At 40.2% G+C, this 16,587-nt stretch overlaps 1 protein-coding gene across 1 annotated transcript in view; it reads left to right on the forward strand.

Moving 5' to 3' along the window:
• nphs1 (NPHS1 adhesion molecule, nephrin) overlaps positions 1–16,587 on the forward strand; it is a 266,694-nt gene that overhangs the window by 148,142 nt on the left and 101,965 nt on the right. The window contains exons 11-12 of the mRNA XM_076281324.1: positions 3,222–3,393; positions 8,245–8,402. Coding sequence (XP_076137439.1) covers positions 3,222–3,393; positions 8,245–8,402 — 330 coding nt within the window. The remainder of the gene's footprint in view (positions 1–3,221; positions 3,394–8,244; positions 8,403–16,587) is intronic.

The following is a 16,587-nucleotide window of genomic DNA, read 5'->3' on the forward strand; positions in this document are numbered from 1 at the left end:
ATTTTAAGGTAGTTTGAACGGGATGGGATTCAAGATCCCTACTAGCCTACTAAGTCAGGTCCCTCTTCTGTCTGACTCAGTTAGGCTACATAATGACATGTCCCCCCCCAAAGTCAATGGTGACTACGGCCCTGTCTTCAACGTAGTTTCAAACGGAAGGTGCAGCAGAGGCAACAATCCTTACTATGGTCCTTTTGTTGTGCATAGGCTACATAATGGGCAAGACAGGCCATAGGGCATAAGCTACGCATAGACAGATGCCCAGCAAAGTCCAAAAAAAGAAAAAAGTTTTGCGAGATCCCGCAAAAGTACATCGTTTTTTTTCTTCTTCATGTTTTTTTTCCCCATGACTTTTTTTTTTTTAACCCATGTTTTTTTCCCCCCATGTCACCCGGGGGGCTCCGTATTTTATTCATCTATTCTGATTCTAAAGGATAAAATCTGCATTTTGGAGGATATGATCGATCGTCTATTGGCAGTGATAGTCACGGAGCGTCTGTGAATGGAGGTGCGTCATTTGCGTCTTTCCGACAGTGTTCACTAAGCATACAATGCTTATTTCGACCCTCTGCCCAACATAGCTGTAGGTGCCAGTGGTAATAGTGATGATAGTGTCCGTAATGGACGTGGTATTACACGCGATTACACACGAGAAACACATAAGAAGACGTGCATTTCCTCCATAACACGGAAGCAATGCAGGCCATAGTTTTGCACAAATTGAAGCAGAAATACACCAAATGTTGAAGAAAAAGTTAACATGTGATGAAGTCTTGGGTCTGTTATTTACCTAGTCTGATTCTGAAGGAGAATATCTGCCTTTTGGAGAATGTGAGCGATCGTCTAGTCACGCTGCGTCTGTGAATGGAGGTGCGTCATTTGCGTCTTTCCGACAGTGTTCACTAAGCATACCACGCTTATGTCGACCCTCTGCCCAACGTAGCTGAAGGTGCCAGTGGTAAAGGTGATGATAGTGTCCGTAATGGACGTAGTAAAGACAGCAGGGGTAGTAAAAATAGGGCTCTGAAGAACTACAAAGTCACCCGCGATAGGAACTGATTTGACCAGGCTACTTTATTGTATAGTAGAATAAGGTTTGTGGTAATAGTAATAGTTTACTATTGTTGGTTTACATGTGACTGCTTTCCTGTTCAGGTGTTATGTGGGTGAAATGACAAAAAAGTAAGCCAAACTGCTCAAATATATGTTCAACATCCAGTATTTACTGAAATGTGCATAATTCGAGGTGGTTGTCATCCAGTGACGTCATAATATGCAAATTAGATGTGTAAATTTACCCCCTTCATAAACTTTTGTTCATACTCAATGATTTTCACATTTACAGTAGGACGTTATCTCTGACCACTTTCAAGCCATGGCCTTTTGAAATTTTGATGTAAAAATCGAATGATGTTTTTTTTTAAAACCTGGCGCCTAAAGGGTTAAAGGGAATGACGGATGTCATTCTGATTGGTTCAAAGGATGTTACGCCCAAAACACACCCATGATATGAATAAGAAACATAAGAGCTGCCTTTTTGCTCCAGGCGCCTGACGTTTGATAACAAAGCCACCCTGAATGTGGACTGGACAAACCTTTTCGCTAGTGAACATGTGTGTTAGATCGCCAAAATAGGGCCCATTATGTGTTTTTCACTGATCCAAGCACTTCAATACAAAAATGAAAAGTAACTTGTAATTTGAGTAACTTAAAGCTGCAGTTGGCAAGATTTTTTTGATCATATTAACTGAAGCCGTGGCCTACTGGTTAGCACTTCGGACTTTGAACCGGTTCGAACCCCGACCAGTAGGCACGGCTGAAGTGCCCTTGAGCAAGGCACCAAACCCCTCACTGCTCCCCGAGCGCCGCTGTTGTTGCAGGCAGCTCACTGCGCCGGGATTAGTGTGTGCTTCACCTCACTGTGTGTTCACTGAGTGCTGAGTGTGATTCACTAATTCACGGATTGGGATAAATGCAGAGACCAAATTTCCCTCACGGGATCAAAAGAGTATATATACTATATACTTAGAAACCGACACTATGCTCCGACAGAACAACATAAATCAGCCGGTTTTAGAAAAAACCCCGCACTTCTACCTCCACCTAGAGCCTGTTATTTTGTTTTGCAAAAATCCACAGCTCCCAGTTCTTCTGCTCCAATCAGAGCAGGGCTGTGTGAGATCTGACTGTCAATCACAGTTTGGTGCGCACTGACGAGCGCAAACTCGATGAGAGGGTGCTCGGTGGTAGTGGGGGAAGAGCATGAGTGTAAACATTCAAAATTTTGGCTAAGACCCCTCAATCTGTCAGACTTGCCAACTGCAGCTTTATTAACAAAGTACTTATTTACTTTTACTCGAGTAGGTTTGTCCAATTGGAATATTTACTTTTACTCAAGTAGATTTGGAAGGAAGTAATTGCACTTGTACTCGAGTATAGATTTTCAGTACTCTACCCACCACTGGTCAGTGGCATGTGCTGTCAAGAGCTTCCAGCTATGCATGTTTGTCAACATCGCAAAAACTACGGGTAGCCCACAATTTTTGCACAACTTGGTGGAAAGGTGTAGCACAGGCTAAGGAAAATCAGTTCATTTCTGGAGCTGATCCTACTCAAAGGGAACTTCAAAGTATTTACCATATCGTAGCCTATTAGCTCGCAACAACAGCGAAAATTAAACTTGGAGACTGGATATCTCTCTGCGGAGACTCCGCTGTTACATTAGATGCACACTCAATCATGATTCGATGCAGGTAAAAAGCAGCGTCTGGTAGTAACGAAGGTAAATGGGATTAAAGCCATTTTGCAAATGTGGGGACAGCACACAACTTAGGGAAAACATTTTGTATGCACAGTGATAGCCTAGTGTTAATCGCGGACTATAACCAAAGAAAGTAATTTCTGTCAGAAACCAAGAAAAGTGTTTTCTCCATTGTCAAGGTGAACTATGTTCAAACAGTGACGTGGTTTAATGCATGGGGTAACGGGACGTGAGTCAAACAGAAGATGGGCCTGTATTTAGTAGCCTATTCCTGAATCCTGTCCCTCTCAAATCACGTTAAATTGTGTGATAAGCAACTAGTATTTAAAAAACATGGCGGATGGCCTACCCCCTCTGCTAAAAAACAAACAAACACTGGAATGTATTGCCTTTGAATTGATAATCCTTTAAATCAGTCAATTCCTCATTGTTATTTTTGTTTCTCCCACCCTCATCCAAGAATGGGAAACTTTTGTCAAGTAGCTGGGAAGAGGATGTTGTTCAAAGAAGATCCAGGAGCCTGTTAATCTTGATGGTGACTGCAGAGGATAATCAAGCCATTCTGCAGTGTGAAAGTATCAACCAGGTGTCTCGAGCTCCACTCTACATCAGCCATATTCTAACTGTGTACTGTGAGTTTGCCCATGTGCATGAATTGTGTTTCCACTGGTAACTGCTTTTTGTGGTGGCCTGCTTTTTGTTGTGGTAACTGTTTTTGTGATGGCAAAATCCTAGCTGCCAAGACAAAAAAAAAAAACAATCCAACCAATCATCAATAATCGAATCCAACCCCTTTTGTGGGTTGTGGCTCAGCGCACCCCTGTGTACACAATTACAGAATTTAGTTGGTTAACATCACCAGAGAGGCTGACTTCCCACAATGAACTTACATATTACATAGAGGTGCATTACAGTGCAGTTAGACTGTTAACATTATAGGAGCCACGTTTACATTGACACTTCAAATCCGATTAGAAATGGAATAACGGCTTAATCGAAATAAAAATGATCATATAAATACCTCAATCAGAATAAAAATGCCTGATCCGATTAGAATTTTAATCGGCATGAAAGAGGTGGTGTATCCTTCCGATTGAACAGCCATGTATTCAATCAATCGGATTGCCTGCTGTAACTTTTCAAGGAAAAGTACAAAGATTCTAAAGCGCTTGAGAGCACCTGATCAGAATAGAACGTACCCCATGTAAACAGACAGCACAAATATTTCAATCGGAATGACAAAAAAACTGTCCATGTAAACGTGACTATTGTAAGTAAAGCATTGGGTGGTGGTAAAATTGTGTTATGGACACCAAAAATGAAGCCTAGTTATAACTAGGGATGTCCGATATTGGCTTTTTTGCCGATATCCGATATGCCGATATTGTCCAACTCTCAATTTTCGATTCCGATATCAGCCGATACCGATGTCGATATGTGGGTTATTTTTCCTCTAATTTAGGTAACATCACATATCTCCTGTTGTGGAATTAACACAACATGCTTAATGTTATTGTGATGCCCCACTGGATGCATTCTTGAATGCAACAAGGGATACCTTCTTATACGTAATTTCTGCAACAATGGTAGGCTAGCCTACTGAAAACGTTTGGATATTCTGTTGTTTTCTGCTGTTGGTTAAATAGATAGACACACATATAGGGAAAACACTTGATATTGAATTTATGTGCTACAATGCAGGGGCCTGTACTACGAAGCGGGGTTTCTGGCTTATCTGGGTAACTTCGAGAGTAACTTGATCACGTGTGGCGTAACTTCCCGATTAACCCGTACTACGAAAGGTGGATAGGTTTTAACCGAGGTATGCTGCCATGGCAATTTACGCTGCATCTCAAACCTGCTCCGAGCAGGTTATGTTCTTGGTTAACCCGAGGTTTCCGTTAACCACACCCTTTATAAGTACCACCCCTCCACTAACAATTTCTCCCGAGACATGTCGGCGTACCTGGATGATCCATACGACATTGGAGCGCAAATCGTGAGGGACTCTCTTCGCAGGGCGAGGGGTTTTAGAGACCGCCAGAAAATATATATATAGCCTACCCGGACGATATTCTCTATGAAGATATAGATTGTCAGCCGAGGGAATTCGTTATCTTTGTCAGATGATCTAGGAAGACGTCTCATAGCAATGCCCGTACGTGGACATTCATGTATTCAATCGGTGATGCAAGAATACTGTATGTCCTAAAATAAATCGGACATAGGCCTACAGTATGCTGAACATCTGAGCAAGAATAGCCTAAAATAAATCGCACATAGCCTACAGTAGGCCTAATAAATAAAAATCACCATTTTAACAAACTTGTTGAATTGAATGTCATATTACTGTAGGCTACCCTGCACATAAAGGCTACACATTTCCACAGCACCAGAATCCGACCGAATGCCTCCCTCAACCCCCTCCATAATCGGCCTTCCACTATTATTTGCGATGGCCAACTCCTCTGCTACTGTAAAACACTCTGGTGCCTTACAGTAGTGTTCAAAGACACCTTTTTCTTGTTAGCTGTAAAACAGAGGTCAAGTGAAGGCTATAATCATAGGCCTACATGTTTTCATAATTAAGAAATATTAATGCAAGCTATGACTATATAAACCACTATTCTGAATAATGTGTTTGTGTTTCATTTTCACCTGCTGCCATGTGCGTTTGGCAATGGTGTTGCATCTGAAATGTTCACAGGATTAGGCATACACTAAATCAGTCAATGGGGCTACTTAAACATTCAATTATCCTTATTACTGTAATCTATATGCCCACTTCTAAATTGTGTTGCATCTGTAGGCATTTCTATGAACTCAAAATAAGCAATTTAATTATTTCAACTCATTAAATACATTCCGCAAGCTATTAATCCTCCGTATGTGAAGATCATGTGGAAATAAAACTTTACTTTTAGGCATTTAGGATCTGCAATACGTTGCCAACAGCCTTGCCAGCTTGCTTTGTTCACTGCCGACGTATTTGATTTTTGTCGTAGAGTGGGTTTTAATTCCTCATAACTTGTCATAATAATTGTGCATTCCCCATCCGTAAAATAAAATGAACGCGTCATCACTGAAAGTGGTGATTTGCGCTGCAACCCGCCCCTTTTATGTGAACGCGCACAAACTCCAATGAGGTTAACCCCGTCTCAACAAATCAACTTCATAATCAGCGTCGTAGTACCGATTAACACCACTTAAGATAACCAGGTTTTGTCAACCCTGGTTTAACAAAGTAACCCTGGGTTACATCTGGGTAGGTTAAGCTCCCTTCGTAGTACAGGCCCCTGGCCTGTTAACTGTATGACAACAGTGGTTTATTTAAACTACATCATAAGGATTTATTTTGTCAGTCATCATGCTCATTTTAATGAGTAACAATGAAAGTTATGCTGTATTTATTGCCAACAAAATTCCGCGATGTCTCCCGCGAGTCATGTCAGGCAGACTGTAGCCTGTCTGTCCGGGATGAGCTGCCCTCTGTTGTAGCTCCTCCCGGCTAGCCTCTGAAGATCACGTTTACGTGGTAAGCCAGACCAAGTCAGACTCAGTCCATCTCAAACAAGCCTATTGCAAATCGCAAGTTTAACGTCCGAAGGAGACACTTGAAAATAATTCCAAACCACAGACATAATGTTGAAACAGAGCGAGCAAGTTTGTTACTGCAGCCATCCATGCTTGTTTGTATGCTTCAAGACGCAGCTTGATGAGGTCATCATCTGTGCGCCGGTAAACGCTTCAGGAGCGCATAGGCACTATTTGGGTGTAACGCAAGCATTATTTTATCGGTTTTAAGGCAAAAAAAATCCGATAACGATATTAACAGATATTACATTTTTGTGCTAATATCGGGCCGATAATATCGGTGGGCCGATATTATCGGACATCTCTAGTTATAACCTAGTATAACCTAGTTATACTGTCAAAGTTAACATGTGAATTTTGCAATGCATTTGTAAAATGTGTTAAAATGCAGACAGAGTTACTCAGCCGCCTAGTTTTGTTGTCATTTCTGAAGAAATGACGTCTTCACTTTGGAGTGCGTTTATAAGTTATTTAAGTATGCGTTCGAGGTAGCTAAAACTCTGTTTACATGTAAACAAAAGGGCCAAGCGCATACAAAAGTATGCGTTTATACAAATATCTAGACATGTGTAAATGAGTCCTTAAGGTATACCGTAGTAGGTAGCTACTAAATCAAAATATTGTCACATAGAATGACGTTTTTACCATTGACAACCAATCAATATCACTGCTTAATGATATTGGAAGCGTCACAGATTCGCACTTCGCATGTTGGTAACGTTCGCTGTAACGTTGTATGCTAAAGCCCCATTTAGGTTTGACTTCCTCCGCAATTACTTTGTTGTATGGAATAAAATAACACTGTATTTTTAAAAACAGACTTTATTTGGTTGTATATGTGCTTTGAGAATTTTTCAGCCACCACTGTTGGCCTAACTAGTTAGCTAAGGTAACGGTAACACTCCCCCATATTTCTAAGATGCTAATGAAATCTCTGATAACAGATCAATCAACAACAATTAAATGTAGTGCTTTGTGTGGTAATGATAGGTAGATGTTTGGTATTTGTACTGCTAGGTACATACGATTTCCAGTGAATACAAACATGATTCAAACACTGTTCAAGTGAATTAAAAGTGTGTAATCGGTCACATAATGTAGCTCTTCTCAACTTATACTTATATACTTATATCAAAGAAAAATTACTTCTATACTCTTTGCTTATATACTTATAATTAACATTCCAACCATTTAAATGAGAAAACTATGTTAACAAACAACTTACGATGGATCATACACCTAGAGAGAGGTGTAAAAAAAGAAAGTCATAACTTAGTGTTACCTTGAAACTACTTTGCGTGGTGCAACCCGTTAATATTTAGTAGCTCGTAAACTCCAACGTAGTGCCAGTTTACGTTAGAACTAAACTAAGATGGAACTTACGTTCAACTGGTGCAACCGGCTGCAGTTCTCCCAACTGCAATGGCTAAAGTCTCCTCATCTCTCTCTCACTCTCACTCTCTCTCTCCTGAACTCTGTTTGTCCATTGACAAGGTTTGGTTTGGCTTCTAACTCTAAAACCTATTTACATGGTCTACAGCTGCAAGCCCACTAATAAGTAAACTTAAGAAGAACAATAGTGGGCTTGATCAAGCCCACTAACAATAGCCCATTAAAATTGCATATCTAAAGAACTGCAAGAGTGGGCTTGATCAGGTGCAGTTCACCAAAAGGATTCCAACCGTAGGCCTACCTCATTATAGATAGGGCATATGGGTCAAAAGTGATGTGCATTAACGGGAAGGGTAATTTATTTCATCTAAAAAATAAAGCCTATTTTATAGCATTTGATGCTAATCATGAAGTGTGTCCCATATGCATTTCCAGGGATCCAAAAGGGAGGCAGGTAATTTAAATGTTTCACATTTTTTTCATTTTTCCATTTTCAGTTGAGCCTGCCAAGGTGAATTTATTGGGAACTTTTGAAGCAATTGAGGGGAAAACAGTGACATTATGTTGCCATGCAAGTTCCAGTAACCCTCCAGTCCAGATACGTTGGTGGTTAGGCTTTAAGGAACTTAACACAACAGTTAGATCTATGTCAAAGGTGAGGAAATGCAAAAGTGCATGCAATTATAATCTACATGTTGTTGACAATATTTCATTGAATGATTGATATGGAACAATGTATTAATTTTCACTAGTTGACCTGCTTTTATGACCTGTCATAGTTACGGGTTGGATCTCATTTTACATTACACTCAGGATGTAGTTAATACGGTGGCCGAGAAGGGTTACAACACATGCAAATGCCACAACAACTGCATATTCAGATAACACCTCCAAATTCAGAAAACGCCTTCATCGATTTCACAACACGTGCACTGCAAATATTCACAGCATGAGCAAATAGGGAAACGAACTGCAAGCTGCAAAGACAACAAGGAAAGTTTCCAGGGGGGACCATAATCAGTGACAGACCCACATCCGGTCTGGTGGTGGAACTTCTTCGTGTGTTGAATGTGCTACAAGAGGTAAGTGTTTCTCTTTTATTATGACAGACTTGTCGATGTGCTCTGATACCGAAGTGGCTTTGTGTGTTTTCATTAGCCTCATTCGAGATGAACTGTGGCTTACTTTGGCTTACTTCGTACGTCAACATGAACTTCAAAGGCTAGCCGGGAGGAGCTACAACAGACGGCAGCTTATCCCGAACAGGGGCGCGTTTCTAGAAAAGTTAGCAACGACGTTGCTCAATCACCGTGGTACGACGCAACTTGCGATCAAACAACGACATTGTAACACCTGTTTCCAGAAAGCATCGTACCTGTGTCACAATTTGCTACCTCCGGCATTCGAACACCATAGTTCCAACAATGTTGTTGATGATGCAGTGATACATATCATTGGTGGAAACAGTGGCAACGTGTAATACCCCATCACTTAGAAATTATCTACCACGGCCTATGTCAAAATTTTTCTAATTTAAACCAAGTGATTAATGCTGGCATTGTCATTGCCATCAGCAAAAACCTAAACCTATTGCAAGCATATAAAACAGTTTACTTAAGCTGACCAATATGTGTCATTATGTTTATGTTGAATATGTACAGTATATTGGAAAAAAATATATAGCCTAGACAAATTTCAGGGTATTGCAAGATTTATTGTCTGTCTCGTGGCTTAACGGCAGCGCGTCGGTGCTCTGCACGCTCGACCGGAGTTCGCATCCTTTCTTTCCTTTTCACTTCTGAGTAAGAGTAGGCCTACGACACACAATAATAGGTTTTGACCATAAATATTTATGTATATAGTTACTCTACATTGAGAGAAAAATAGGTACATGACATCAGTCAAAAACAATTGAGTCCACATGTCACTCTAGTTCACCTGCACGTAGCCAGTGAGGACAATCTCACTTCAATAAGAAAATCGAACCTACAATGCTGGGACAACAAGTCACCTGCTTTAGCCACTACACCATTTATCACTGTGCTGATTTTAAGAGTCTGTGAATATTATAATACAAGCCTATCAAAAAGCAAGTCAATACTCAAATTAACATAAATAGCAAGAATGAGCCCAGTAGGGGAGTCAGTCTCTTAATCAAAATTAAGCTACAGGATAGATCAATCATTGAGTCACAAGATAAACATCCACTTCGTAATTTTTGGTTAGGCGGTTGTGATTTTTGGTTAGGCGCTCTGGACACCAACTGGAACTACCAAGGAATGACAAGTGCGACTGCCCAGGGGCTGTAGTTCAAACGACCAAACTTTGCATCCTTGTTTGCAATTGAGAGTTCGAACTACCCTTTCTAGAAACACCAAATCCATGAACGATGGATCGAACTACCAAGGTTGCGACGCAAGTTATCCAACAACGCTTTCTAAAAACGCACCCCTGACCAGCTGCAGTCTGCCTGGCGTGTCTCGCAGGAGACATCGTGGGAGATATCGTGGAATTTTGTGTGCAATAAATAAATAATAAAACAAAAATAAAACAGTATAACTTTAATTTTTACTCATTAAAATGAGCATGACAACTAACAAAACAAATTTCTATGATGTAGTTTAAATCAACCACTGTTGTCATACAGTTAACAGGCCTGCATTGTAGCATATAAATTCAATATCTATAGTAAAGTGTTTTCCGTATATATGTGTCTATTTAACCAACAGCATAAAATAACAGAATATCCAAACGTTTTCAGTAGGCTAGCCTACCATTGTTGCAGAAATCACATATAAGAAGGTATCCCTTCGATTTATGTTCATTTTTGCACATTCCAACATAAAGAAGCAGAATGAGAAACCTGTCATAATCCTCATGGGAGATTCCTTCCAAACAGCCTATTAGTGGGGTTGTTTAAGGCTCAGTCATTTCAAATTTATGTTAAAGTTTGGTTTTCACTTCCAAGTTGAAGTTTAGGGTCTATAGAACAATTTGAGTCCGAGTGTCAAACACACAGATAAAAAAATGGCCTCTGGGGGGTGCCTTAAAATATATAAACTGCTACAACTTTTCATTAGATTATCCAATTTTAACATATGAGGTATGTATGGATTCAGAATTAAAAGGAGAAACGGGTGTGCTAAGCATTTGGTTACCAGATTAAAAACACACTTTATAATAAACACACTTTTAGCCCATGGACAGCAAAATTGTGCTTTTTTTAGATAAAGGGTGGAAATGCCCTCAAAGTTGCAATGAAACATAATTTTTAACAAAATTTTTTGATGCAACAGTTGCTTTTCTGGACCATTGAGTGACATTTGGGTAATTTTCTGCCGCACACCTGATGATCTCTCACGGCACACTAGTGTGCCCCGGCACAGTGGTTGAAAAACACTGTCGTAGGCCTAATCCCTTGCATTGCCACAAACAAACATTAGGCCTATGATATCCCATGCATGATAGATAGACAGATAGATAGATAGATAGATAGATAGATAGATAGATAGATATACTTTATTGATCCCTAGGGGAAATTCAAGAAATGAATTTTTTCATGTAGTCCAGGCAAAGTAAGGTAAGATTTCTCATGCTTATTTCAGACTGGTTTGTTGCAAAATTGGTGTCTATTTTTACATGTTGGCCCTTTGAATCAATGGAAATGGTTGTTGACGGGGATTGACTGATAGACTGTCTGTCCAATCAGAGGGGCCTGTATGATGCCTCTTTACTTTGCACAATTTTGGCTAAAACAGTAGACAGTATGTTTATGTAAGTGAATGAAGATAAATTGTAAAGGTTGAAGATGGGGTTGAATGGGGGTTTCTGGGCTATAGGGCCAGATAATAGCGGTATTAAACCTATGATGTATCATCTTGGGGTCACCAAGTCCCCAAAAAAATCTTCAAAAGTGACCTCACTGCTAATAGCTTATTTAGAGGGCATGCAGGTAAAAGCCTGTCCAGCCATTTAACTTAATGTAAACGGCAGCAGTTACTGAATGGTACAGTGACTTTATCTGGAAGTGTGGTCTATTGTCAGATGAAATGAAAATTGAGCTCTTTGGCTAGAAACTTTAGATGTGTTTGGTGTACATAGAAGAATGGCTATACTGAAAAGAACCCCATGCCTAATGACAATTATGGTGGAGGGGCTGTGCTATTGTGGGGCTGTTTTTATTCCCAAAGGCCTTGAGAACCTAATTAAGGTGCATGGTGTCATGAACACCAAGAAAAACCTTTTTCAAAGGAAATCTGCCAATCTCTGCCAAGACACTAAAAGTTGGTCTTGATTGGATCATTCATCAGGTCAATGAACCAAAGCAAATGTCCAGATCAAAACAAATATTGTTTGCTGAACACAAAATCATGCTTCAGACATTGCCATCTCAGTCCCCTGATCTAAACTCCATAGGAAAACAGTGGGGTGAGTCAAAGAGGAGTGTGGACCTAGGAATCTGGACGATCTGGGGAGATTTTGTAAAGACGAACAGTCTTAAATCCCTTGCTTTGTATTCTCCAACTTTATGGGGTTTTATTGGCAAAGGGAGGCTTAAGAAGTTATTACAAGCAGGGGTGCCAATAATTGTGATTTGTTTTTGTGTTTTTGTTATTTATTTCTTTATGAGATTTTCCTTTTTCTCCAAATAAATTTGCTTCCCTTCAAGGTTGGATTTTTCCTAATTTCTTTCATTGTGAGATTACAATAAATCACCAACAGATTGTTTGTTTATACCAGTTTTTAGTCAACTTTAACCAAGGTGCCAATAATTCTGGAGGTTACTGTATATAATTGCTATAATTATTGTTATAATTTTAAACTATATTTTCTGATTCAAAGCTGAACAACTGAACAACAGCTGAACTATTAGAGCTAGGTAATGCCCATGATGATTACTGAGCTGTGTAATGGGTCTGTTGCCTATTAGACTACTTTAGGCTATATCACGACTACTTCATGACTACCTAAAAACGTCTTTATTCAGAAACTGTGTCATTGGTCATTGATTTATATAGCCTTTTTCACAAGCCTGTATTAGGCAATGGGTTCCTCAAAATTTCACGCACATTATTATGACCGCCGCGCAGCGAAGCGGCGGTCATATAGGTTTAGTCAGATTTATTTTTTTCGCATGCCCATATTTCCGTCAATGATTCCCGGGACACTGAAAGACCGGGGTACACGAAACTTGGTGGGCATGTAACCCCACATGGATAGCATGGAACCATCGTTTTTCGTTTTGATCTGTAGCCCCCCCGCTGGACTGGACCCCCCGAAAGGAGGGTAGGGCAGACACAGTTTTCTGTGAATATCTCGAGAACCGTAGGGTTTAGGAGGACCATTTTTTTTTGTATGTTGATCTCAAGGGGCCATGTCAACCCATTCCATAACCACTCATTTCATGTATAGCGCCACCTAGTTAAACACAAAAAAGTAAAAATGAGGTGTTGTAATCGCAGGTATCTGTGACCTAACATAGTCAAAACTGCACGAAATTGGAAGTGTAGGATCATTATGACACCCTCTGTATGCACGCCAAGTTTCGTGGAATTCCGTTCATGGGGGGCCACACAATAAATTAATTTATGTTACTATACACCAACTGGCCTGTAGGTGGCCGGAGACAGTTTTCTGTGAATATCTCGAGAACTGTAGGGCCTAGGAGGTCCACCTTTTTAATGTATGTTGGTCTTAAGGGGGAATGTCAACCCATCCCATTACCACTTATTTCATGTATAGCGCCACCTAGTTAAAAATTAAAAAGCAAAAAATTAGGTGTTTTCATCACAATATCTCTGGCTGACAAGGTCAAAACTGCACTAAAAGTGTAGGATCATTATGACACCCTCTGTATGCATGCCAAGTTTTGTGTACTTTCGTTCATGGGGGGCCTTACAATAAAATAATGTCTGTGTACATTTAGTGACGTACACCAACAAGGATTCCCGGGACACTGAAAGACCGGGGTACACAAAACTTGGTGGGCATGTAACCCCACATGGATAGCATGGAACCGTCGTTTTTCGTTTTGATCTGTAGCCCCCCCCGCTGGACTGGACCCCCGAAAGGAGGGTAGGGCATACACAGGTCTCTGTGAATATCTTGAGAACTGTAGGGACTAGGATGACCATTTTTTTCCGTATGTTTGCCTCCAGGGGTCATGTTAACCCATTTCATGTACACACATGTGCACAAACAGATACACACACACACACATACATTCACAGTAATCATACGTATGACCAAGGCCGTAGTCATGATGTCAACATTGGGGGGCACCAAATCTGTGGTGGGGTCTGAGGGACCCCCAAACAGAATTTCAATACATTTCATGCAAAAATATTATTAAAAATCACAAACAAGTCGTTAGTTAGGTTATTCCAAACTTTTGATGGACACAGATGCCCCCCCCCTCCCCCCCCCCGTGAGTTTTGTGAAAAGAGAAGGGTGGAGAAGAAGCAACTTCACTGGTCCGTCCCTGGACCCGTGACTCCATGTATACTCCATGTATACTTTAAAAGAAATTACAAACTACAGTATCTTATGATAACCTCTATATTACACAGAATGTGGTTCTTTGACTTATTACTTACACCTGAAGATTTTTTTAAACTAAGGCTTAGACTCATAGGTTTGGAGCCTAATAAGATTTTGTCTTTTAATTTAGATTTTATTATGCTGGCGGCTAATCACACAATTTTAACGTAGTTTGAAAGGGACAGGATTCAGGAATAGGCTACTAAGACAGGCCCCTCTTCTGTCTGACTCACCTCATGTTACCCCTGTATGCATTACTGGCTTCTGACAGAAATGACGTTTTGTGCCAACATGTAGAAACACTAGGCCTACTACAGCCTTTAATTGGTGAATGGAGGTGCAAATTCCTTTCTTTGGTTATTGTCCGCGATTCACATTAACTGTAGGCTATCACGTATTGTAAACTTCGCCAGATCACGTTTTGCCTGCATGGATGTGTGATTGAGTGCGCATCTAAATAATAGCCTATGCAAGATGCAACAATCATTTCTAAGAGGCCTATACACGGTAATTTCTGGCATTACTACTAGCATATGAATGCATTATTTATGTTGAAAGACGTGAAAGAAATGACACAGGCTTGCACAAATTCATCATTTAAAATAAAACGTTTCACTTTCGCTATCATTGCGAGAATAGGCTACAATATGGAAAATGTTTCCTTTCAGTCTGATCGGCTCCAAACATGTATAGGATTTCCTTAGCCTGTGCTACACCTTTCCAAGAAGTTTTGTGAAAATTGTACCGGTAGCTTTTGCGATATTGTTGACAGCCCTACCTCACCACAGTAGGGTGCAGTAAATAGAAGCTTTTGATAGCGCACGCCACTAACGAAAAAAAGGGAAAATCACCAGAACAAACCACTCAGGGGTGTAGGCTACTCTGGAACCATAGGTCACTAATTTGTGCATTATTTACGTTTGATTACATTTCAGATATGTGTTGGTTTCCTGTAGGCCTAGTATAGCGCTTTATTCTTTCTTTATTTTTCTATGTCCGAATATTGGGGGGGACATTTTGGTCATATTTGAATATTGGGGGGGGCACGTCCCCCTCAATGTCTATGGTGACTACGGCCCTGCGTATGACACATACTCACACAGTAGACATATGTACGCTTGCACAGGCACATACGCAGGCACACACACAAGCACGCACGCACACACACACACACAAACATAAACATGTACATGCACACAATTCAAGAATTTCTCAGAATTATGAACAGGCAAGATGGAGGTGGGGTTGTATAAAATGAATTTTACATGTGAAATCTATGAACTAATCATGTTTTGGAACTTGTTGTCTAGCAGATATCAGTGAGAATTGAGTGTGGATAATGCAATTTAGTGAGACAGTTAGAATCATATAGGCCTTTCAGCGTGATTTATTTTTGTGGAAAGCTTTGTGCTGGACTGGGCGGCGGTCATATTTTGTACCGATCTGCGGTACATCTAGTTATTTATTTACTTTCTTCCCGATATAAAGTTCTTTTGTGAATTTTTTTGTGAATAAAATGATGGCTTGATTGAAAAAAGTTGGTACTCATGATCCTAAATTCATAAACTCAAAGTTGCAAGTTGGGTGCTTAATATCACATCGCCTTATGCAGCCATATTTGTGTATGGGTATCCTAGGTATCTTTGTGCTTCAGGGATATTCTGAACAACGATCTTAAATCGAGTTGAGTGATTACCCAGGCTTTATTTACAATAACTTTAAAAATGATGTTTCATTGCAACTTTGAGGGCATTTCCACCCTTTATCGAAAAAAAAGCACCATTTTGCTGTCCATGGGCTAAAAGTGTGTTTATTATAAAGTGTGTTTTTAATCTGGTAACCAAATGCTTAGCTCACCAGTTTCTCCTTTTAATTCTGAATACATACATACCTCATATGTTATAATTGGTTAAACTAGTCAAAAGTTGTAGCAGTTTAAATATTTTGCAGCGCCCCCTAGAGGCTATTTTGTTATCTGTGTGTTTGACACTCGGACTCAAATTGTTCTATAGACCCTTCACTTCAACTTAGAAGTGAAAACCAAACTTTAACACAATTTTGAAATGACTGAGAAAAATTACACATAGGCCTACATACAACCCCACTATATCTACGTCTTTGAACTGACATCATGAGGGTGGGTTTCAGCTTGTGCAGTCCGTGGAAAGACAACTGCAAGAACTGGATGCAGGCGCAGACTCCCGCGATATTTTAAGGTTATGTGACATGGTGACACGGTGGTAAGTTCCTCTGGCTGCCAGAAGTCGGACAGTATTTCTAACCAGTATGCATTGCGTGCA

This window comes from Alosa pseudoharengus, unplaced genomic scaffold (assembly GCF_046254945.1).
Source record: "Alosa pseudoharengus isolate Yale_2024_CS ecotype anadromous, Long Island Sound unplaced genomic scaffold, YU_APseudo_1.1 YU_APseudo_1.1_scf_12, whole genome shotgun sequence".
NCBI classification, from domain to species: Eukaryota; Metazoa; Chordata; class Actinopteri; order Clupeiformes; family Clupeidae; genus Alosa; species Alosa pseudoharengus.